We start from the raw sequence: 23,754 nt of genomic DNA, 5'->3' as shown, positions 1-23,754 counted from the left end.
CGCTGATAACATAGTCCTAATTGCCAATAGTCCTGAAAAACTACAAGCACGAATTAAAGAACTAAATACAGCCAGCAAGAAAGTATATAGATCTCAAAATGAATTTAGCAAAAACTACAGTAATGTTCAACGAACTAGTAGCCAGAAAAGACATTCTAATGAATAACACAACACTGAAAATAGTAGAAGAATATATATATTTGGGACAACTAATACACAGCTCGGGTTATCTACTACCAGAAATCAACAGAAGAATTAAGTTAGCATGGAGTACTTATGGAAGAAACTCAATCATATTAAAATCTAGAATTCCACTTTACCTAAATAAGAAAACACTCGATCAATGTTTGCTACCAGTCATGAACTATGCGTGTAAAACTTGGACACTTAAAGGTTGATCTCGCTATACCTTCAGTTTCCATTCCATATCCATTCCATATCCGTTCCGTATTTTTTATTGTAGTGACTCTATTCGTAAGCTTCCGTTCCGTATCAGTTCCATACTTTCTATTTTACAGGGTGAGTCAACGATAGAGTAAAGTCCATTATCTCATTTATTTTGAGGTTTACAAAAAAATGTTAAATATAAAAGTTATAGTGAAGGTTAGGATACACATATTAAAATTATTATAGAGTATACAGGGTGCTTCAAAAAAGTGTGGTGGATATAACATATGTTTTTTTAAATGCAACACCCTATTTTTTATTTTATTTTTAGATTCTGTCTAAAATTTCATAACTTTTTTATATATAATGTTATATACTTAAAATTAATAGTTTTTGTAATATTTAAATTTGTTTAAACAAATGTAAAATTGCAGTGTGATAAAAAATTGTCAGTGGTACCATTGTTTCTGAAGTTGGAATAACAAAATTTGGTATGAGAGTTTTATAAAGATGAAAAAAAAGATATATGTAAAGATATTTTAGTTAAATGCTACAGGGTGTTCAAAATATACTTATAAATTTCAACTACTTAAAATTAAAAAATCTTAGATTTTTTAAATGGTACACCTTATATATTTTCATTTTCAAGAACATATCAGCAAAATATTAACAGAGGTGGTACAAATGTAAGAACCTGACAACGCTGTTTCCAATAGGCTTCAGTCCGTCCGCCAAAAAATGTATGGAAGGAAAGGATATGGAACGGAAGGGAAACGGAACGGATAGTGTGGATTGTCTTATTCATTTACATGATATAATATTTTATGTAAACGGAAGGAAAACGGAAGGTAGCTGATATGGAAGGTATAGTGAGAATCAACCTTTAAACAAACATTATAATGAAACTAGTGGTCGCCCAATGCTCAATGGAGAAAAAGAAATGAAACAGAGAATGAGTGCAGACTTAACACAAAATCGGTCTGAAACAGGAAGTTGAAAAGGAAATTCAACAGAAAACAAGACCTGAAATTTAATACTTGTTATCCACCAAGCACAAATATTACACACACACACACACACACACACACACGTTCAAATTACACCTATAATAAAATACCCCAGGCAAAAAAGGCCTAATTAACAGACGAACCTACGCGAACGTGGCTTCGCAAACAAGCGTATTTGTTCCACCCTGTTGATTTCGCTTTAAGGGAAGGAATCCCTACCCCTCTGCCCTATGTTGGTTTAACGAGGGATTAATTCCTTTAATCGTAACCCGTGAGTTAATAGACGTTCTCACCGAAGTTTTGTGGGTAAAATGAGATGAGATAAAAAAATGGCTAAAATGAAAAGGATTAAAATTATTTACATGTGATATTACATAATCACTGCTTTATTTTCATCCCGCGGCGCGACGTTCGAAACAAGGCTTGCATAATAAAAAATTGCAATTTTGAGCACTGATTGTGTTCCTTAATAACATGCCAATATTTATGGAGGTGTACAGTTTGTCCCAGAAAGCAACAAATGTGTTACAAGTTGTTTTTTTTATATCAATCCCGATAATACAAAGAATAATTAAAATATAGTAATAGGTCTCTCTTACACAATATAACGCGTTTTTGTTTGTTGTTCATTCATAAAAAGCACATTGTATCTGTTTAAAAACTAACTGTTCTCGAATAGTTGAATTTAAATATTTTAAATAGTTTTTTCTTTGTTTTTTGTATTTTTTTCCTAGCAAACAACTCCCAAGCTAGGTCGCGACAATATTCTTAAAAACTGTAATATTTTTTCTAATTCTCTAAAAGCCAAGTAACACATCCGCTAAGCTCCCATTTCCAACTGACCTGCACAATTTTAAAATTCCAACATTTCCGCAATCTTCCGACCTATGATAGTCGTTTTCTTTTTCGGACAAACGAAAAAGAATTCCGGTGAAAATCTGTCGCCGTTGCCGGATCTGATAATGGCGCAGCTTTAGCCACTGCAGTCGGCAGTTTACTTTAATTGCGCGGGACGTGCGACGCGAAGCCAAAGGCCAAAGATTTTAACAAGCTTTTATTTGGTCTCGGTCGGCCATAACAGTAACGACGATCTTTGAGAACGACGGCGTTTGTATAAGAAGAAACAACGATTAATTCTTGTTAGGGTTTATTGTCTGTGTTTTTTTTTCGTGAACGTAGACTTTCGCAAGAGATGTTAAAGAACTACATTGATGTGAGTTGATTGTTCAAATTTGAACTTACGGTGTTTCAATTAAGTATTATTTTTTAATTATGTGTTTTCACTGCGATCGAGGAATCTGGAGATTTAAGATGAATGGATGCTTGGTAAAATGGAATCACGATTTGTCAGTCATAACAAGATGAATATAAATGTTGTCTTTGATCTTGAGTTATAACTAACTAATCATATAAACTCACCGGCAAAAAAAACGGCCACTAAAAACTAGTCCCGATTTCAAAGTTGGATTTCTCGAGAGCCACTCATTAGATTTTGATGTTTTTTTTTAATTGTAAATTAGTTCCTTCTTAACGGATGCTAAGTCAAAAATTTCTATTCCGAATTTATTTTGAGCATATACAGTGCACAACAATAAGACGAAGTTTTTTGCCCGAACTTTGTTACACCCTGTAGGATGAAACAGTTGTAGTAGCTATTGCTAAATCAAATCACATTTTAGCCTCATCTTTTGTGAGTATTTCGTTTTTTTAATAACGACATTATCTCTGTTTGTATTGGAGATACGCTGCTTTAAAACGAACGTCTCGGAAAAATGCTTCGCAGGCAGAAAGTTTTATCTATAAATAATCAAGGTGACATAGACGAAAAGGGATTTATGAATATTTGCAATATGACAACAACGGTTGTCAAATTAAAAAAATGCCATTATCTGTGACGGATGTTGCTCGTATTGTGGCTTTAATTGAGGATGGCCGAAGTCGACGTTATGTGTCCGGTACCCTGGGTATACCTCGAACAACAGTCCAGAATGCCTAAAATCGGTATAAGGAAACGGGAAATTTCACCAGTCGGGTGGGTTCCAGAAGAAAACGGAAGACAAATGCAATTGACGCGCGCTTTATTGTCCTGAATACTTTACGAAATCGTAGAATTACAGCGTTTCAGAATCAACATCTACTGCTAGCCGTGCGTAGAACTCAAGTCAGTGAGAGAACAATCCGACGAAGACTAAAAAAAAACAGCTTGTCTGCAAGGAGGCCTGCCACAGAATCCCAACTACTTCCAAGACATCGTCGAGCAAGTCTTCAGTTTGCGCGTTTACATGTGAATTGGGACATTGAGTTATGGACTAAATCTTCTTTCGCGGCGTTTGTTTTAAAGCAGCGTATCTCCAATACAAACAGAGATAATGTCCTGATTAAAAAAAAACAAAATGCTCACAAAAGACGAGGCTACAATGTGATTTGATTTAGCAATAACTGCTACAACTGCTGCACCTTACACGGTGTTACAAAGTTCGGGCAAAAAACTTCGTCTTATTGTTGTGCCCTGTATATGCTCAAAATAAATTCGGAATAGAAATTTCTGACGTAGCATCCGTTAAGAAGGAATTAATTTACAATTTAAAAAAAAATCATCAAAATCTATTTAGTGGTTCGCGAGAAATCCAACTTTGAAATTGGGACTAGTTTTTAGTGACCGGTTTTTTTGCCGGTGAGTGTAGTGTCAGAGCTTTGACAAAAGCCAGTATCCGAGACGATTTTACAGAGGTTGGTTCTCCATCTCCGATATTAGTCGCACCAAAAGTTTAGAGCTCGGTGTACTCAGTGATGAGGGGTTCTGGTGCTTCTCCATTTTCCCACAGAATCTGCATTCGCCATTGTTTCCTAGCTTCAATCTACTCAGGTGTAAGTAAATGGTATTTAGAGCTTAACCTCGCCAAAATTATCGTCGATTGCCATTCCTCAGCCGTCTTAGACGCCGTTTTTTTTTCGATCGTATAAAAACCACGCAGAAAATATAGGACATGCCAAAAAATAACAATTTTAAGTGAATTTATGGCAGTTATGTAGGCATTTTCCTGTGCGTTTTCATCGCTCTATATTTTATTCTCTCGTCACGATGACAGCCATATTACAACGATAAATTGTCAACGATTAAATCAGAATAGGATTTTCCACAAATAGACTCTCAGTCCTAGACACGAATCCACTCGGAGACTCTTTTATTTTGTGTCATCCGTTGACATTCACTAAATTTAAAACGCGATTTTTCGACATTGAACAAGCCCGTTTGCGGGATATTTTATTGTAGCAATGTTATTAGAGTTTTGAACACAATTTTGTTATCTTCGATTTATAATTCGGCAAGGTACAGCATTGATTTTTTCGATACGTCAAGAAAAATCGCTGATGTGTCACATTGAGTGGTCGAAGTTTTGCGTACTTACGAAATACATGTAAGAAATTGATACCATCTATTGGTCCCTCAGTAATCGTAAACACTCTTGGAAAATGAGTTTTTGTATTCGGAATCTTCACACTAATAAATGACTGACAATCTTTAATGTCGTTAAAAGAGTGGCAAGTCTGAAGTGGCAATGGATAGGACATGTGGCAAGACAGGATCCAGACCGATGGCCCCAAAAAGTAATCCTATGGAGACCTAGGGGAACAACAAGAAGTGTGGGCCGACCAAAAAAGAGATGGGTCGATGACGTCAGGGCAGTGGCGGGTAGACAATGGATAAGATTGGCTAGAGATCGCGAAGCATGGAAAAACCTAGAAGAGGCCTATATCCAACACTGGATGGAACCAGGCTGAGAAAGAGAAGAAGAAGACTCTTTAATGGCATCTATGGTCAAAAACGTGATTTCTTCTCTCCTACATGCTCCAAATACTCCAACGATTAAGACAACTTTAGCTAACAGGAATTCTTTGTCATTGTCTTCTTTTATAAAGCGTTATATTTCCAGTTTAGTAAATACTGTTGATTTCTTTGTCTAATGGAAACCTTCAGGAAATAGGCTAGCAATACCTTTTCTGTGAAATTCTCAACATGTTTTTCTTTGACCCAGGTTTCAAAGTTGTTGAAGGTGGTCTCGTATAAGTTTTTCGACTTCTCGGGCACTAACGTGGATAGCGCAGTTTCAGCAGCTTGTTGAATATCCAAAGCCTCGTCATTATCACTCTTATGTAACAAATAGTTCTTTACGCGTAACAAATAGTTTTTTACAGTGAGATGTTTCTCAAAATTGTACGTTTTTGGTATGTTATCCATGCACTGGGGTCTTTCCTAATGGTGTGAGCTTGTTTTAGACGTATTTTATTCAACATAAAAGCTACTTAAACACACATTCAGTCTAGACCACTCAAAATCCTCTTATTTTTTCCACCATATTCGCTCGGGGTTTTACATGTCTGACATATTGCGTTTAAGCATCCCCTCCCCACCCAAAACAAACATGGAGCCGGCGGCCCCGGTCGGATTTTTACACACATATTATACGTATCATGGCGCCGCGCGTAGGAAATTCCCTCCGTCATAAAACGGGGCTTATCGGGCTTTGGGCCGTTCGCCGCACAAAGTATTGCGACAGTTTAGCGCCGTTTAGGCCGACCGTTTGCGTTATCTAAATGAAATTTGTTTATGGACAGCGTCGCCGGCAGAAAAAAATCAGAACAGGTGCGCTCAGGAGTATTTTTCAAAATTCTGCGTCAAAACCTCAAATGGGGAAAACGCCAACGATGTCCATTTTATAGCAATTTTTATATAACCAACTTAATCTGTTGAGAATACTAAGTTCTAAACACATGCTAAATTGTAATTGAATCTAACAAACGATGTCCAAAGAATAACGCAGTAAAAATTTTTTGTACCTTAACATGATATTTGGCAACATTAAATCAGTTTTTTCTGTAAAAAGTAAGTTTTGTGACATAGTGACACCGTTTGTTTTTCACCTTACCCTTGAGATTTAATAATTAATTATTTTAATAGTTGTATTTAGATACTTTTTTCCATAGCAACTGTTAAAATTGTTTTATATTTTTTATGGGATTTAAATGGAAGTAGTTTGGATATGGCGTTTGTCGCCTCTGCCTGAATATCTGTTGGTAATTGACTTATTTCGTCATTTGACACGAAAGAGAATTAGAAAATATTGACTCAAAACTGACAACTAAAGAGACAGCTTTATTTATTTGTCAAATTATATAGAAACCAACGCCAACTCCCGAAATTAATTCATCCGCGATTTCATCGCTCGTGAATTAATCTTTTCGATCGACGATAAAATACCATTTTATCGTCTTGTATAAAAAATAACTATATTTTACAAAGACTAACTATTATGATAACTCGATTACATTAAATATTATGACAGCTTCAAAAGATCACTAACTGTTTATTTTTCTTTTACTTTAAAATTCTAATATTACAGTTTACTGTAAGACATTGCGAAAACTAGGAATGGCTATTGTCTAGATGAAAATAACAACTCGGCAAAAGGAATTGTTTTAAAATTGGGTTAGATGTGATTGAAAATGCCACAGCTCCACGCTGCTTCGTTACCAATACGTGATCCGCTGTAAATCTTTCAATCGGAAAAATCAAAGCAGTGATTTCTAAAACAAAGGCAGCTTCTTGTAATAAAAATGTTATATTAGAATGACAAGTATATCAATCAAACTATTAGTTTGAAAAAAATAAGAATTAATCCTAATTTAAACAGATTTATGATTGTGATGACCACAGCTCTTCGCAAAGAAGCCATGAGGGTAAAACAAAGAGAAACAAATTAAGCAAAGAAAATAAAGTCCTACTCTGGGTGTCAGATACCAGCCCACCAAGGGATAGAAGGTAATGAAAAAGCAAACGATCTAGCTAGAAAAGGAGCGAACACTCCACTAACTGGACCACAACCAGCAGAACGGTTGTGGTCAAGTAAAAACCAACCAAAAGCAGAACTCAAGAACTCAGGAACCTGGAATCCTCCAACGGTCTGAGACACTGAAGAAATTTCTCAGGACATACTATCAAGAAAAATCAACGATTTTCGTTGATTTAAGTAAGATCAGTCTTCGGATTCCTAAGTGTTTGTTTTTTAACAGGACACTATCTCCTCAATGAACACATCAGTAGATTGAAGCTAAGAAACAACGACGAATGCAGATTTTATGGGGAAAATGAAGAAACATCAGAACACTGAGTGCCCCGAGACGACAACCATCCATGCCATAATCTTTGGTACGACTGATATGGGACATAAAAACTAACCTAACCTAACCTCTTTAAAACCCTCTCAGATACTGGCTTTTGTCAAAACTGTGAGCCTGTATGATGAGTTATAACTTAACAGTTCATTTCACTACTCCGAAAAAGTAGCAAAATAAGCGTTCGGCATTTAACGTTTTATGTAAAACTGGCTAGATATTTTTAAGCAAATGAAGAAGGAAATTAAAGATAAAGGATTATACTATATCCGTATTGTAGCACATTTTTAGACAACTTCTTTATTTTTAAGATTTTGATTGTCAAACATCAACAAAATATGTCTTAGGTTTGGACTAAATTTTCTCGAAAACATAGACATAATTTAAAACTTCGTTACAATACGGAGATAGATTGAAGTTTTGTGATTACAGTGATATATAATTTATATGGTTTTGTAATAAGAAATGAAGCTCTGAAAACCTTAATCAAGCTGTAATCAAAGCACGTGTGTTTGGAATTTTGGGTGTGTATAATATAATATATATTTTTTTCGGTCACACACGATCAGTAGAGTGTAATACACTCTTAAAAATAAAGAGCACATGTTTATTCTTTTTGTCATGACTGATAAATCATGATTCCATGGTACAAGTCTTCATTAATCTTAAATGTCTACATGCCTTGATCCCAGTGAAACCAAATAATTAGATAATACTTAATTGAAACATCATAAGTTCAAATTTGACTAACTCACACCAATGTAGTTCTCCAATATCTCCTACGAAAGACTAGTCTTCTCGATGTGCCCTATGATAAAAAAAAACGTCCAAAAGAATAAACCCTAACAAGAATAAATCGTTGTTTGCTTCTTATACAAACGCCTTCGTTCTCAAAGATCATCGTTACTGTTATGGCCGACCGAGACCAAATAAAAGCTTGTTAAAATCAAAGGCAAAGATTTTAACTTAAAATCTTTGGCCGGCTTCGCGTTGCAAGTCCCGCGCAATTAAAGTAAACTGCCGACCGCAGTGGCTAAAGCTGCGCCATTATCAGATCCGGCAACGGCGACAGATTTTCACCGGAATTCTTTTTCGTTTATCCGAAAAAGAAAACGACTATCATAGGTCGGAAGATTGCGGAAATGTTGGATTTTTAAAATTGTGCAGGTCAGTTGGAAATGGGAGCTTAGCGGATGTGTCGCTTGGCTTTCAGATGATTAGAAAAACATATTACAGCCTAACCTAACCTAACCTAACTTAAATAACTCGGTTATTTTCTATAAAGAGAAAATATGTTTCTTTTATCGATATCTACCAGCCCTGAAAATATTTGCACTTATTTAAGACTCACTCTGTATATCCTTCAAATAGTTCAAATCCTTCAATTTATTAGCTGTTAGTAAGAAGTTTCACTTCAAATATGCCCATATAGTGAACACAAAATTTTTTTAATCATACAGTATAAATAATATTAAACACCTTCCTTTGTCTTTGTATTAAAAGGCAAAACGCATTTTTTAGTTTTAAATTCAACCTGAATATATTTTATTACAGAATACCATGCATATTTTCGAATAAACTACAAACTGCAACCTTTTCAAGCGTATTCTTTGGCTCGTTAAAAATTTCTTGTTGTCAAATTTAAGTTTCTTGCAATACGCCCGAGACTATTCCTCGAAATAATGCCCTTTTCTTTTACATCCTTTATATAAAAGCGTACAGTTCGGAGACTGCCTCATCTTGGGACGGTAAAAAGACAATGGCGTTTTTGTTTCGGCATTTCTCGGCATTTTTAATAAACATAATAGATATCCTCCGGAGAATTCCGGCGCTGTGCTCAGTTTATGCCGTTTTAAATAAGAACTTTAAATTGGTTAGATATTCGAATTATTTACAAAGTTAAGTAAACTATTTTTTATGTTAATAAAATGAAACTTTCCTGTAGATTTGTACATATCTATTGTGTCCCCCTTTCTTGAGTTATAACTCATCATACAGTCTAAAGACTTTGACAAAAGCCCGTATCTGATACGGTTTTACAGAGGTTAATTCTCTATCTCTATAATTTATAATATTTTTTTTATTTTTATTAAAAAAAGATAATTAAACCAAAATACTACTACATCTATATCTCTGACTACTACTAATTGCTAGTAACTAACAATTTGTTTTGTGTGGTCTGTTTTTGTTTAAATGTTTTGTTCATTATTCATGTTGGGGATTTATTTTTATATTAATGTTAATTCTCAGGCAACCAGTAAACTCATAGAATATTTATTTCTTTTGCATAATCAAAATTGTCACTCTAAATTTTACATAACCAAATTGTGACTCTATAACTAAACCGCTGTCTCTTTTAGACAGATGTCACTTGTCTTGTCATTATTTAATTCATTATTCGAATTCTCAAAATGTTGTTAACAAAAGTTTCATCTTAAAATAAAATTTTAATCAATCACAATTGTTTCTGTTCAAAATGTTGTATCCTATGTTATAGGGGTTGTTTCTCTCTACAATTTCCTGTCTCATAATGTACCGTTTGTGTCCGGGACGGGTTCATAGTTTCATAGTTGTCGATTTTCGAAAGAAATCAGTACATCTATATTATTACGTATATTTTTCATTTTATTCATTTTATGGAAAGCACTGTTTATTAAAATGTTGTATCTTATGTTATAGGGCTTGTTTCTCTCTACAATTTCCTTTCTCGCAATGTACCGTTTGTGTCCGGGACGGGTTCATAGTTTCATAATTGTCGATTTTCGAAAGAAATAACTACATGTATATTATTTCGTATATTTTTCATTTTATTGATTTTATGGAAAGCAGTGTTTATTAAAATGTTGTATCCTATGTTATAGGGCTTGTTTCTCTCTACAATTTCCTGTCTCACAATGTACCGTTTGTGTCCGGGACGGGTTCATAGTTTCATAGTTGTCGATTTTCGAAAGAAATCAGTACATCTATATTATTTCGTATATTTTTCATTTTATTCATTTTATGGAAAGCACTGTTCATTAAAATATTGTATCTTATGTTATAGGGCTTGTTTCTCCCTACAATTTCCTTTCTTGCAATGTACCGTTTGTGTCCGGGACGGGTTCATAGTTTCATAGTTGTCGATTTTCGAAAGAAATAACTACATCTATATTATTTCGTATATTTTTCATTTTATTGATTTTATGGAAAGCAGTGTTTATTAAAATGTTGTATCCAGTGTTATAGGGCTTGTTTCTCTCTACAATTTCCTGTCTCACAATGTACCGTTTGTGTCCGGGACGGGTTCATAGTTTCATAGTTGTCGATTTTCGAAAGAAATAACTACATGTATATTATTTCGTATATTTTTCATTTTATTCATTTTATGGAAAGCACTGTTCATTAAAATGTTGTATCTTATGTTATAGGGCTTGTTTATCTCTACAATTTCCTGTCTCATAATGTACCGTTTGTGTCGGGCAAGGGATCATGGTCTCATAGTTGTCGATTTTCGAAAGAAATCAGTACATGTATATTATTTCGTATATTTTTCATTTTATTCATTATCATAGAGAAAAAGTCTTAAACACGTATATTTTATTTTGTTGTTTTACATATTTGTAGACATGAAGTAAATAATGCTCCAAGTGCCAAAATCAATATTTTGAGATAAAGAACATTTTTTGTTATATAACCAATGTATGAGAACGGACGGTGTCTCTGTTGGGATTTTTTTAATACAGTTTAATAGCCGTGGCACTTAGCGATTTATATATGTTGTTGGTTATGGAACTTAGAACATTTTACAACCTTGCAATTTAACATAGAAATAGAAGAATAGAGAAAACTAATTTTTTTCTTGTATTTCTTTGAAAAATCGATGAATATGCAAAAGGCCAAAAAGCAAAACTAGTTCTCCCAGCGCTTTCAAGCGAAAAATTAATTAAATCACTGTGAAAAAGACCAAAAACTAAGGCCAGGCAGAGAGAGGAGGATCAGTCACTGGGCACGAGGAGCGACATCCATTGTGCTTATTAAAAATACCGAGAAATTCTGAGACAAAACCGGCTCATTGTCTGGCCGAAGCGGAGATAAGGAGTGCATCTTTTGTCAGAGATATTACCAAGACACAACAGTCCAAGGCGGTGCTCCCAAGTTAGACGACTATCGGAGGAGAATTAAAATTAATAAGATTTATTATCTACGAAATAATAAAAAGAACATCAAGGTCCAATTTATTTCGTCTTTATTCTAATTCTCTTTTCATAAAAGAGACTTTGTAAATCGTGTTCAATATATGATAGCTTTGTTTTTTTGTTTTATGAACATACGCTAAGAGAAACTATCAGCCGAAAACAATTATACAGGGTGTTCTAAAAAGTTGAGTAATTGGTGGCTAACCACGATTCTGCTTAAACTGCTTGGCGTAAAAAGCTTATTTTTGGCAAACGGATTTTTCGAAAGTCAAATTCCAACGAGATAAAACTACCCCTCAAATATTACCAAGTTATATAATAATATCGCCATATTGTTTTTTCTCATGCTGAGATAAACGTGAGAAAAATTTATCCAGTTTGTATGTTAATGGAAATTCTTGCTTTGCTTTATCATCACCATTACATATAATTAATTCGGCGCGAACGAAGTCGCGTGTACACGCTAGTATATAATAAAATTAACACTAATTTTTAATTTGGCACTTTAATCAGCATTAAAATGTACAACTTTTCTTCCATTTTTTCGTAGTTCCCGAGATTCCAATGATGAAGCTCCAATTTGGGACACCCTGTACGTCATAGAATAAGTATCATTTTACTAATTAAAATGAAATAAAATTGACTAAGATGGGCTCCTGTATACACTCCTTTAATTAAAGCTAACTGAAAAATTGGCTTAGACAGGAGGAATAAAAATGGCATAATAAGAAATTCTTCTTCCTAGCTGAAAAACTTAATTAGTAATGAGAAAAGGCAAAGCGGAAAATCCGGTTTGTCTGGAATCAACACAAAACTATTATTTTACGTAAATTTCCCTCAGGATTCGATTCTGTTTGTTTTCTTAGAACGAAAGAAATAACTAGGTCTGTGTTTTTTAAAATTAAAAAAATGTAATTATTTTATTAATAAATGTATAGTCTGTTCGACGAGAAGAATCCTTGGCAGTGATAGATGTGTCTATCATTTTAATTTTAAAGTATACTTCTTTTTTTTATTTAAAAAAACTATTTTTCTTTGCAGATTTTACGTGGGAACAGTGATACTGCGTCAGTGGAGAGTCACAAGCTGATGCCGATTATTTTTGCCAGTAAAATTCGTCTACTGCCTTACAGTATCCACAGAAGAACAGTTTGTTTGCGTATGGAATTGTTAGGATGTCCATATAAAGGTTAGTATATCTAAATGAATAAAACAGAGTAGGGTTTGTAGATTTTAGATTGTATGGGAGGAGGGGAGGCTTTTTTGACTCATCATAAGTCTCAGTTTTTTGATGTGAAGAATTTGATTTTGATGTCAATATGACTCCTACTTGTAGAGGGCGCCACCTATATATTTTTTAACCGGTTTGAAAAGTAATAATTTTTCGTCCGTACCTGTATAAAGCTACTGAGTAAAAAAAAATACATTTACAACGGTTTTTACGTAAAAAAAGTGTCTTGGTAAAAATCGCTACGAGTAATGGTTCTTGAGATATTTGGAATCGAAATTTTAAATACCTGTCATCTTTGACATAAATCAAACATGTTAACTAAATGAATGAAATGTTTTTGTGACAAAAATTCTTTATCATAAATTTTTCGCAGAAAAATTAATTATTAATTTAAAAAAATCAAAATAACTAAATAACTATCTAGGTTAGATTAGGTTAGGTTGCTGGGGTTTGGGATCATGTTTGATCCCTCACTCGGAGGCCTTGGGCCCATTGCGATACCCCTGTATTGTTTGACCAAACCTTCCTCTCATTCTTTCTTTGCGTTAAAGCACTTCCAGCTCTTTGCAATGTTCCCGATGTCGCTGATGTTGGCTTCTGCTGCTTCCTCTAGTCCCTCCAAAAAACCTTGCCCTAAAGTTTTAAAGCGTTGGTATTCCAGTGCCGGACAGTGGCACAGCAGGTGCTCTATGGTTTCTTCTTCCTCTCCGCATTCTCTGCAGTAGTCGTCGTCGGAAACTTTCCATCTCACGAGGTTTACCCTAGTGAAACTTCTCTACGCGCGCTGGGAGTAAACATTCAAGGCCGTGACATACGAACTATTGAGACGGCCCTGTCACACGAGCTAGTTGTAACGAAACGTGTTAATGGCTTAGAAATACGTAGTGAGGCGACGTGTGTTTATGCGCAGTCCTCGTGTTTATCAAAAATATTGATATTTTAATACAAATTTTGTAAAAGTGAATCAAATTATTACGTGTAAAAAACCATTTGTTACACGTAAAAAAACTATTTTTATTATTTTACGCGTATAAAACTATTTGTTACGTGTAAAAATCTATTTGTTAAACGTAAAAAAATATTTTACCAGAAACAAAAACTTATTGTTTCTGGTAAAAAATCTTTTTTACGCAAAAAGAAATATTTTTACGTGTAAAAAACTATTTGTTAGACGTAAAAAAAAATTTTTTACGCGTCAAAAACTTATTGTTTCTGGTAAAAAACTTATTTACCCAAAAAAAAATATTTTTTACGTGAAAAAAACTATTTCTTTACGCGTCAAAAACTTATTGTTTCTGGTAAATTTTTTTTTTTTACGCAAAAAAAAAATACGTGTAAAAATCTATTTGTTGCACGTAAAAAACTAATTTTTGCGCGACAAAAACCTATTGTTTCTGGTAAAAAACTTTTTTACAGAAAAAAAGAATTTTACGTGTAAAAAAACTATTTGTTACACGTAAAAAACTATTTTTTACGTTTCAAAAACTATTTGTTTCTGTTAAAAAAACCTTTTTTACGCAGAAAAAACACTTTTTACGAATAAAAAACTATTTTTTACGCATAAGAAAATATTTTTTTAATTTATGACTTTTTCAACATTTCAAACTACATTTTTTCAAACATTTCCTTGAAATTTTTGAATATAATAGAATCTTCCTAAACAGTAGATGTTCTCTATAAAAATATTTTTAGATAATATCCTAAAATGAAAAAAATGCTATTACTATTTAATTTATTTTTATTGTATTATTAAATATTACGTTCGCCTATGAAGGGGTCTCATAGAAATTTGAAGTCAAGCAAAAGCTCTAATTTTTTGAGAAATTTTAATAAAATTGGTACTATACAAAATAGGCCTAGGTATAAATTTAAAATTGATTTCATACTAGCACAAACCTATTTACCTCTAAATACCCTATTAAACAACCATTAGGTGCCCTTTTCCTAATCTAGGGCCTTGTATTTTATGCGTCTAAAAAGGTTGTTGCTATTTTATTAATTCACTTTCCTGCATTATTATACTTTGTCATTACGGGCCGTAATTCCCTTCAAATTACTTTAGTAAGCTGTTTGGAATATAGGCCACCCGAACAACTATATGCATATTGTATTAGAGGCGGAACTTTTCAAATTACAAAGCACATTCTTGTATTAAGATTTTGGAGTAGAAGATATATTTAGTTTAGAATGGTTTAAAGTTTGTCGTAGATACTTATACTTTGATTATAAGTTTCATATTCTTAGATGCAGCTGCGATATATATACCGGGTGTTCCACTAAGAATAGGAGTATACTCTGTTTTTTTTTTCTCAGGTAAGGTTTCGACAGACGATGACAGATGAAAAGCAGATGACGTCCCATACCAATCTATTTATTTTACTAAAAAAAGTTTCTAATATTTTTTAAGCTAACTATGGATGGGTTTAAATATGAATCCGTCATGCGTCGTCTCTTGTTGTTTTTAACCAGTTTTACTAGTTTATTTCAAAAATGACAGATCATATTTCAATTTTATTGGTTTGACGGAACGATGAACGACAAACAGACGCCGATGCCTATGAACTCGCCTTTAAATTTTTGAGGTTTGTCAAAGTTTTGCCAAATTATAGGTTATAATTCTGTGTCAACTTATGTCAAATACCCTGCGTTTTGGAAGATGATGCATTTTTATTCGTGTTATTACGTGTGTTTTGTGTCTTTTGAAGTCAAATGGAGGAAAAATCGAGGAAAAATTAATTGTAGACCCAGAGCACAGTTTATTGTTAATACTCGCTGCCCAGGCAGAAAGTTTTATACACCAATAAAGTTATTATCAATAAAGTTTGTATACCATCTCGTCGTAGATGAGTTCATCTCGTATATGGTACAAAGATCGTACTAAACATATACTAAAAACTGGAGTAGCTGTAAAATATCTACATCATACGATAGGTAAATAATGGATTTTAGTAGGTACTGCAGAAAAATAATGTCAAAAGGTACTGGTTTAAAAAAATTTAGATTAAAGTTAATTAATCAACTTCTAAGGTATAAAATTTGGTAGATTAAATTCTTGTGGAATATTACAAATTTGTATTTGTGCATAAGTTATATTGATAAATATAATCATAAATGCGGGAAGTTTTTTGAAGCTTGAAAGTAATGCTTGTTCTTGTTTGTTTTGTGTTAACTCATACCGTTTTTTTTTAATAAAATAACTTGATTATATTTTTTCAGTTTTATATAGTTTTTTTCACAATATTTTGAAGTAATCACTTATCAGTCAAATTTTTAATATATTAATTTCCTGCTATGCGTTCCAGTTGTACCAACTTATTTCTTTGTAAAATAAAATAAACTATATTGAAATTAAAATGATAGACACATCTATCACTGTCAAGGATCTTGTCATTGGATAGGCTATATTTGGATCGAAAACTAAATACTCCGAATCAGTGGGTGCAGAAATCTACGCTATCGAAAGATGCGTACAACTTAGATAGGAACTATCGGGAACAAAAAATACCCATCTTATCTGATAGTCAAACAGCTCTAGGAGTGATCAGAGCTGTAAGCTCACAGAAAACTTAAGTTTTTTTTTTATTTAAATCATTTTTTTTACTTAAGTCATTTGATTTTAAATCATTTTTCAAAATCTGACTTAAAAAATTCTTTTTCAAAATGACTTTGAAAAGTCTTTTTCAAAATGACTTGTGATTTAAATCTTTATCCCGAAATAAAAAAAGATTTAAGTCTTTTTAGAAAAGACTTAAGTCATTAAAAAGATTTTGAGTATTTTTATAAAAGAATGAAGTCAGATTTTTATATATTTTTATGATACATTTTTAACAGCAGCTTTCTTTTCTAAACTGTTAGGCGGCAGCCAAGCAGTTATTTTGGATATATTTTGTTGGAGGCATTTTGTTCTATTGACTAAATTGAATTGGTGGGGGAAAGTTAGATCTATTTTTATTTAAAGGTTAATAACTCCGGACTGGGTAATCAAAATCTAACGAACTATGTCTCGCTTAAAAGAGCGTTCCTTGTTCTATATTATACCATATAAACAATAATAATATGCATTTGACAATATTAGTATTATTTTAGAAGTATATGCATATAATTTTAAAAATCATAATATTTGAAGATATGATTTACATATGTTTTTTTATCAGTTTTTATATTTATTTTAATTATACTAAGGGCTGACAAAGGTTAGTCTTGGGTCGAGATTTCCGTATGTAAGAAGAGTATAATGCGTTAATAATGTACTGAACAAAGAGAGAATAGTAAACACGTTGCCAAACGTATGAAATAAACAGAGAAACTATGCACATCGCTAAGAGACGTGGAGGGGATATAGCAGATTTGTCGAGAAGTGTCTAGCCCTAGCAGTCAACTATTAAGCTTGACTAATCAGGTTGGTTAGCATGGTTATTTGAAGGGTGTTAATTCATTTGTGTTTGTCATAAACTCTAACGTGATTGGTCGGGATTAATAGTTGCCTGCTAGGGCTAGGCACAAGTGATTTGTCGCAGTTGACCGGTCGACCCAATCAATACCTCTGTCAGTACTTAAAGTTCTAGGGAAAGGTGTACGTCATGCGTTCAGCTTCACGATTTAATTATGTCTTGTGATACTTAATTTGTTTATTTATTAACGAGTCGTTGTAATTTTCCCTATAGCTTGAATTTTTTAAGGGCAAGCTAAAAACACTTGAATTTTTGGTAAAAATAAATGGAATTGAGTGGGTGGTCGATAGTGGTCGCGCTATTAGAACTCAAAAATGAATTCAAAAATCGATATCTCGAAATCTATTAGAAATAATAGATTGTAGTTTTTTCAAGAACTTTGTTAATATTTCTGCTGTATTTTCTTTATAGACAATATGTGAAAATCTTCATCAATAAAAAAATTACACGATTGCTGAAAAGTGCTATGTTCTAAAAGTAAATGGATGTATTGTTTACAATTTCTGAATGGAAAAAAGAACCTTATCGAATTTTTCTTATGTAAACATATTGTAAAATATCCGATCTTGGAAAAAAATAAAATTTCAATATCTAAAGTGGTTCTTGAGTTATGGCCTGTTATGTGTTAAAAAGTTGAGTTTTAAATTATACGTTTTTATATATATACGTTTTCTCGTTATAAAAAAATGACACCCTAACGATATCCTTATAATTCCATTTTAGATACTCAGAAACAATGATTTTATCTAGTTATCTCTTGAAAAAAAAGTCTTTTAAAAATAAGCTGTTTGCGATCGTGATTTTACTTTACTTGATAGGGAAAGGCGTACCGGCAACGCCGCAACAGCACACCATCGCACGTCGCATCGGTCGGTCGCATTTCTCTCACTCCGACTTAATAAGATCCCTATGCGATTTACTTCCACACATGTAAATACCTACCCAAAAGTAACAGTTGCCAGCACGGTACTTATAAGAGGTAATGAAAACGATTTTCATAAACAATAAACTCATTTTTAAATAATATCTCACTGTAACAAAATGAAAAACAAGAACATATTACGCAAAAGTCGTTAATATTAAAGAGTCTATGTCAAAATTAAGTAAATTTACGAAATGTTTCTAGTGACATTGCCATGGCTTCCTTTTCTGCTAATTTACCTACTTAGAGAACTAGGGTAATAAACTCAATGTCTTTTATGGAGACAATAAGGCGGAAGATTTATGAATTATTTATTAAATCTTCTATATGAGAAATGTACGCTTTATGATTAAAGTGCTCATAATTAAAACAGGTACATCAGAACATTTTAAATTTGTAGTAGAATAAATGTACGTAGAATTACTTACAATGTAATTATACAATGTATATACAGGGTGGATGGTAAATAAGCGCTAATATTTTCTAGAGAAAGTTAAATTTGTAAAAATTTCCCTGAAACTCATAAATTAAATTGGAATTGTTCGAATTATTAATCAAAAACTGTTAAAGTTATTGTGCATTGAAGTTTGACGATGAATATCTTTTAAACGGTTAATTTAATCGACTAATTATAAAAAACCATTTTTGTATAGAAGTGAATTTCCGATCTACTAACCTTTTTTTCAGAGTATAAAGTAAAAAAACTACTTGTATTTATATTACTTGCCAAGTAAGGTTATTTATTTCGCTATTATTTTACCAGCTAAATTATGTCACTCTATTTATAAGAAATGAATTCAAAATAAAGCCAAGATAGCTCTTTTTCATACCATGTTTCCTTGTAGCTGGTAATCGTCTTCTAGACTTTATGTAAATTTCCCTCTGTAGATTATAGCGACCGCGAGGCTCGAATGAAATTTCGTCGAGAAGATAAGTTTTCGGTTTCATAATTTCGCTGGAAATTAGATTTTTCCGACAAAGTGGAGGGCTGCGTATTCCTTTCTTCGTCTCGCGCTCTCGGTTTGTTTCAAGTTGCGAAGATTCTTCAGAAAACTTTTCCAACGACTGAGAATACGAACTCCATCAAAAAAATTAGAAGTTTGTCCTTTAAATTAACTACATAGTTGGGAAAAGAAGTTCGGTTTCGGGTGTTTTGAAGCTGCGATTTTTATGTTTATTAAATAGTTATGTTACTTAATATTATAGGTTAGAGAAACTGTTTAGAAAAAACACAGTTTGTATATTTATCATAACTTAACGAAATATGATTCGCAATTACTATTTTTATAATTTTTAAGTTTTTTTACCACAGATTTAAGGTTTTTATTTTAGGATTTTATTAGAATTTGAGGCTTATTCAACCATTTCCAATTGTGGTGTAGCCTCTCTTACAGACTTTCTCTGTAGTTGGGTTAATTGTTGTCTATTGTATATATATATATATATATAATATCATCTTAGGTTCAGTCTTTTTCTAGGTCTTTTAATTTCTTGTGGGTACAGTGCTGTAATTTTTGTGGTCCATCTGTTATACGTTCCTTTTGCCAGATGAGGGATTTGCCTCTGTGGTCACATCTATTACCTGGGTCTTTTGTTATATTCACTCTATTCTTTTACGGTCTCTCTTGCAGCATATATCGTTCCATTGAACGTTGTGCTTTAAGGTTTATTGTGTTTAATTTATATTCTGCATAATTTTATTCTTTATTCCTACGTGGAGCATTGTGCTTCAGTAAATGCCCTCCAGTGGGTTCTATTGTTTGAAATTGATTTAAAATCTTGCCATGATCAATTTACTGTTGTGATCTTCTTTTTAATTGTTTTTTGCCACGTGTGTCTTTGACGACCAGTTCTTCAACTGCCTTGTAGGTCCCACTCAATAGCTCTGCTAGCGATGTTGTTGCCGCTTCGCTTTAATGCGTGACCAGTCCACCTCCATTTCGTCAGTTTGATCTCATAATAGTCCTACCTCTTGTTGGTTAAGCTCCGTAAATTTTTATTTCTGATAGTTTGTGGCCAGAAGATTTCTACAGTTTTTTGCAGACAGCGATTTATGAATACTTGAAGTTTGGTTTGTTAATTAATGGCGGTGTAATTTTCCAGGTTTCTTCACCATACATCAATAATGAGTTGACATTTGAATTGCACAGTTAAAGTTTGGTGAGTTGAGAGTACCGTCTAGAGCTCCAAAGATTGTTGAGTATTCTAAATGGTATTTGACATTGTTTATTCTGTTTTGATATCTTGCTCTGTGCTTTTGTTGGTTTATATTATACTGCACAAGAAAGTAAAATTATATCTTTTGCTGGTCATTGATTTACAATCAAATAAAAATAAACACCTAACTAAATTACATCACATTGCCTTGTCGCTGACATAATATAATCAATAGATGTAAAAGTAAAATATTCGAAACTCAAACCTGCTCATTTACATAGCAGATGAATAGATGTCAAAAATTAAGTAGCAAAAAAAGATTTAAAGTCCTTTTATTACTTGTCCTTGTTTGTTGATTTAATATCCATAAAGTCATTAAAATTATTTTAAGAATTAAAAGAATCTCTTAAGAATCCGGTGGTTCTATCGTGTCTCAAACGTCTCGGTCCTTAAAAAAGCTAACTGCGAGAGTATTGGAGTCATGGTTACAAAATTCCGCTTAAGATGGGCTGGCCACGTATGCAGAATGCAAGAAAACCGCATACCAAAATCTTGGATTTACGGTGAGCTTGTAGACGGTAAGAGGAGGCCGGGTGGACAACTGAAAAGGTACAAGGACGTTTTCCACGAAAACTTAAAGGGGATTAACACGCAAAATGAGTAGGAGGAAGCTCACAATATAACTCAATAGAGAAGAATTGTAAACTCAGTCAACAGCGACAACCAAAAAGTAAAGAGGCAACAAAGCAATGAGATTTTTGAATGTCCGGAGTGCGGCAGGCAGATAACATCACGTATCGGGCACAGTAAGTCACAGAAAAGCTCATGAAAGAAAACGCCTAGTATGACCATCTCCTGATGCGTGTCGAATACTCGTCAGCGAGTAATGGCAGTAGTATATATGTATGTAAAATTATTATACATTTTTTGTCATAACTTAATGGTATATTATTTACGATTCTTAATGTAATTATTTTTTATTTTTTCCAAGGCTTTCCTAAATTACTGCTTCTTTTGGTCTTATTAGAAGATCTCCATGAAGGAACTACTCTTAGTTAAGTTAAAAATACATAAGTAAGCTCTACAAAGCTCAACGATTAAATATGTGTTGAAAGAACCTTTCTGTCAACAACACCTAATATAAATTATGATTACCCACATCCCACACCTAACTAGCCTATTATAAAACGATTCCCAACGACCCAGTGGCGTCGGTTAATTTGCTAAGAGTGGGTGAAAGAACTAAATGAAAATGTCTTGTCGAGGTCCAAAACGGTTGCGAAATTAATCACGGCCAAGTTTTAATAAACGGATCCGCTTAACTGGCGGTCTGGCCCCTGAGAGGGAGGGCGCAGCCAGTCGAACGGTGCGCGAGGCAACGCCAGCGAGACTTTTGATTAATCGACCCTCGACTAAATTAAACCTCGCCGTTGCCTCTCGTCGACGTCGTTGAAGAAATAACAGCGAAATATGCAAAACTCAAACTTGCTCATTTACATGGCGGCTTAGAGATCGATGTCAAAATTAAGTGGCATTCAAAACGCTTTCATTGCCAGGTTTGCCCGTTGATTCTAATAAAATGTATACAGGGTGTTTCAAAATGCATGTGCCATCCCTCGTGGGGAAATTCTTCACGTAAAAATAAGACTTTTTTTTCGTACCAACATAGGTCCGATTCTGCTTTGTTTCGTAGCTACAGGGTGTAAAAGTCTTAATATTTTTTCGATTTATTGTAATTTTCTTCTAAGTACTTTTAGAGCTTCAAATGAAATTTTGAGGGTAAAAGTTATTATAAAAGCGACATATTTTAAAACTAAAAAAGTGTCGACATCTTCACCAGGGACGTGCACATGGGTTATCATTGGAATATTTTTCTAAAAAATGCATGTACGCCAATGACTTGTTTTCTCTTGTTAGCGAAATAGTGTAAGCAGTTTAATGCCGATTAAAAGTTCTCTCTTGATATTGTGTCGATTTCGGCCTTCTTGATGAGTTAAACGCAATTATTATTTTATAATTATTTATCACTTTGCCTTGATTGAAGTCTAATAGCAACCTTTAAAAAATGTTAATATCATTAACTTGCTCAAGTATTAAATAAGTACTCATTAATTAGTCGTCAAAAAATAAATAAAAAAGTTGTTATAACTGAGTATGTAAATGCATAGTTTTAGAGTTACAGGATGTTAAAACTTTATAAAATTAGGTTTTTTTCATTATCTTAAATAGCATTATTTTTTATCATAGACACGGAAATCCGTTCAGAATAATTAGAAAAGAATTAAATCCGTATACAGAAAGGTCCACAGACTTGGAGACATAGGAAAAATCAAGTCCATTTAGCTTGTGTCGAAATTTTAACACCTTAAAAAATTAGTTTTTTATAGCTATAGCAACTGCAGCGACTATGTGATTTTTATAGAAAATAAGGGCACCTGTAGTTCATTTGAAAATGTTATAAATCGCTAAAGAGGTTTCAAATCTCTATTAATATTAAATAAATTTTATTAAAAATTGAACTAAAATTCTTAGTATCATTAAAAACAATTCAAATTCAAAAATTGTATCAGTCAAATTCCCTCATTTAAGGTGAATATTAAAGTAAATATAAATACAGCTCATTCTAAGCTCTACTTATCTTTAAGAAAAATTTAAATCATTGGTGCAATTGGGCCTTAATGCCATTTCGAATGGATAATAGTAATAATAATGTACATTATAACAATAATAAATTTTATATCATAGTGTGTATTAAAACTACTAAAACACTTTTAAATTGGTATTATATTAACAACTTTTGTTTTTTTAATCCAAAATAAAGTAACAAATTTCAGATTAGATTGAGTATCAGATTATATATTGATTATTATATGACTTGAAAGATCACGGCACTGGAATTAAGTTTTATGTGACCTTGAACAGAATAGTTCACATGGTAGCGACCGATGAATCACTCCCAAACATTCGTGGCCTTTACTATATATCGTTTGTTACTTCCTGGTTAACAGTATTTTGAATTCGCTCAACTATACGTTTCTGATATTTAACAAATAATGAAACGATGCTCTAAATGGCAAAAATAGTCATTTTTACATTGAAAAATATGTAGATTTCACAAAATTTGAAGTAAAATCTTGTAAATTTTCAAGAAGAAAACAATTGACGTCAAGGAGTATCCCTAATCCTAAAATCCTTTAAAACAGTATCGTCAACTCTTTCAATCATTGTTGTATTTTGCATTGCTCCTTAT

At 33.0% G+C, this 23,754-nt stretch overlaps 1 protein-coding gene across 1 annotated transcript in view; it reads left to right on the top strand.

The window, feature by feature from the left end:
* The window catches only part of LOC115877339 (discoidin domain-containing receptor 2-like), a 172,929-nt gene that overhangs the window by 41,234 nt on the left and 107,941 nt on the right, over window positions 1-23,754 (top strand). Inside the window, exon 4 of the mRNA XM_030893486.1 lies at window positions 12,785-12,932. Coding sequence (XP_030749346.1) covers window positions 12,785-12,932 — 148 coding nt within the window. The remainder of the gene's footprint in view (window positions 1-12,784; window positions 12,933-23,754) is intronic.

Source organism: Sitophilus oryzae, unplaced genomic scaffold, assembly GCF_002938485.1.
Source record: "Sitophilus oryzae breed Bouriz unplaced genomic scaffold, Soryzae_2.0 scaffold_1443_pilon_pilon, whole genome shotgun sequence".
Classification (NCBI taxonomy): Eukaryota; Metazoa; Arthropoda; class Insecta; order Coleoptera; family Curculionidae; genus Sitophilus; species Sitophilus oryzae.
This window is presented reverse-complemented; position numbering and strand designations above follow the sequence as displayed.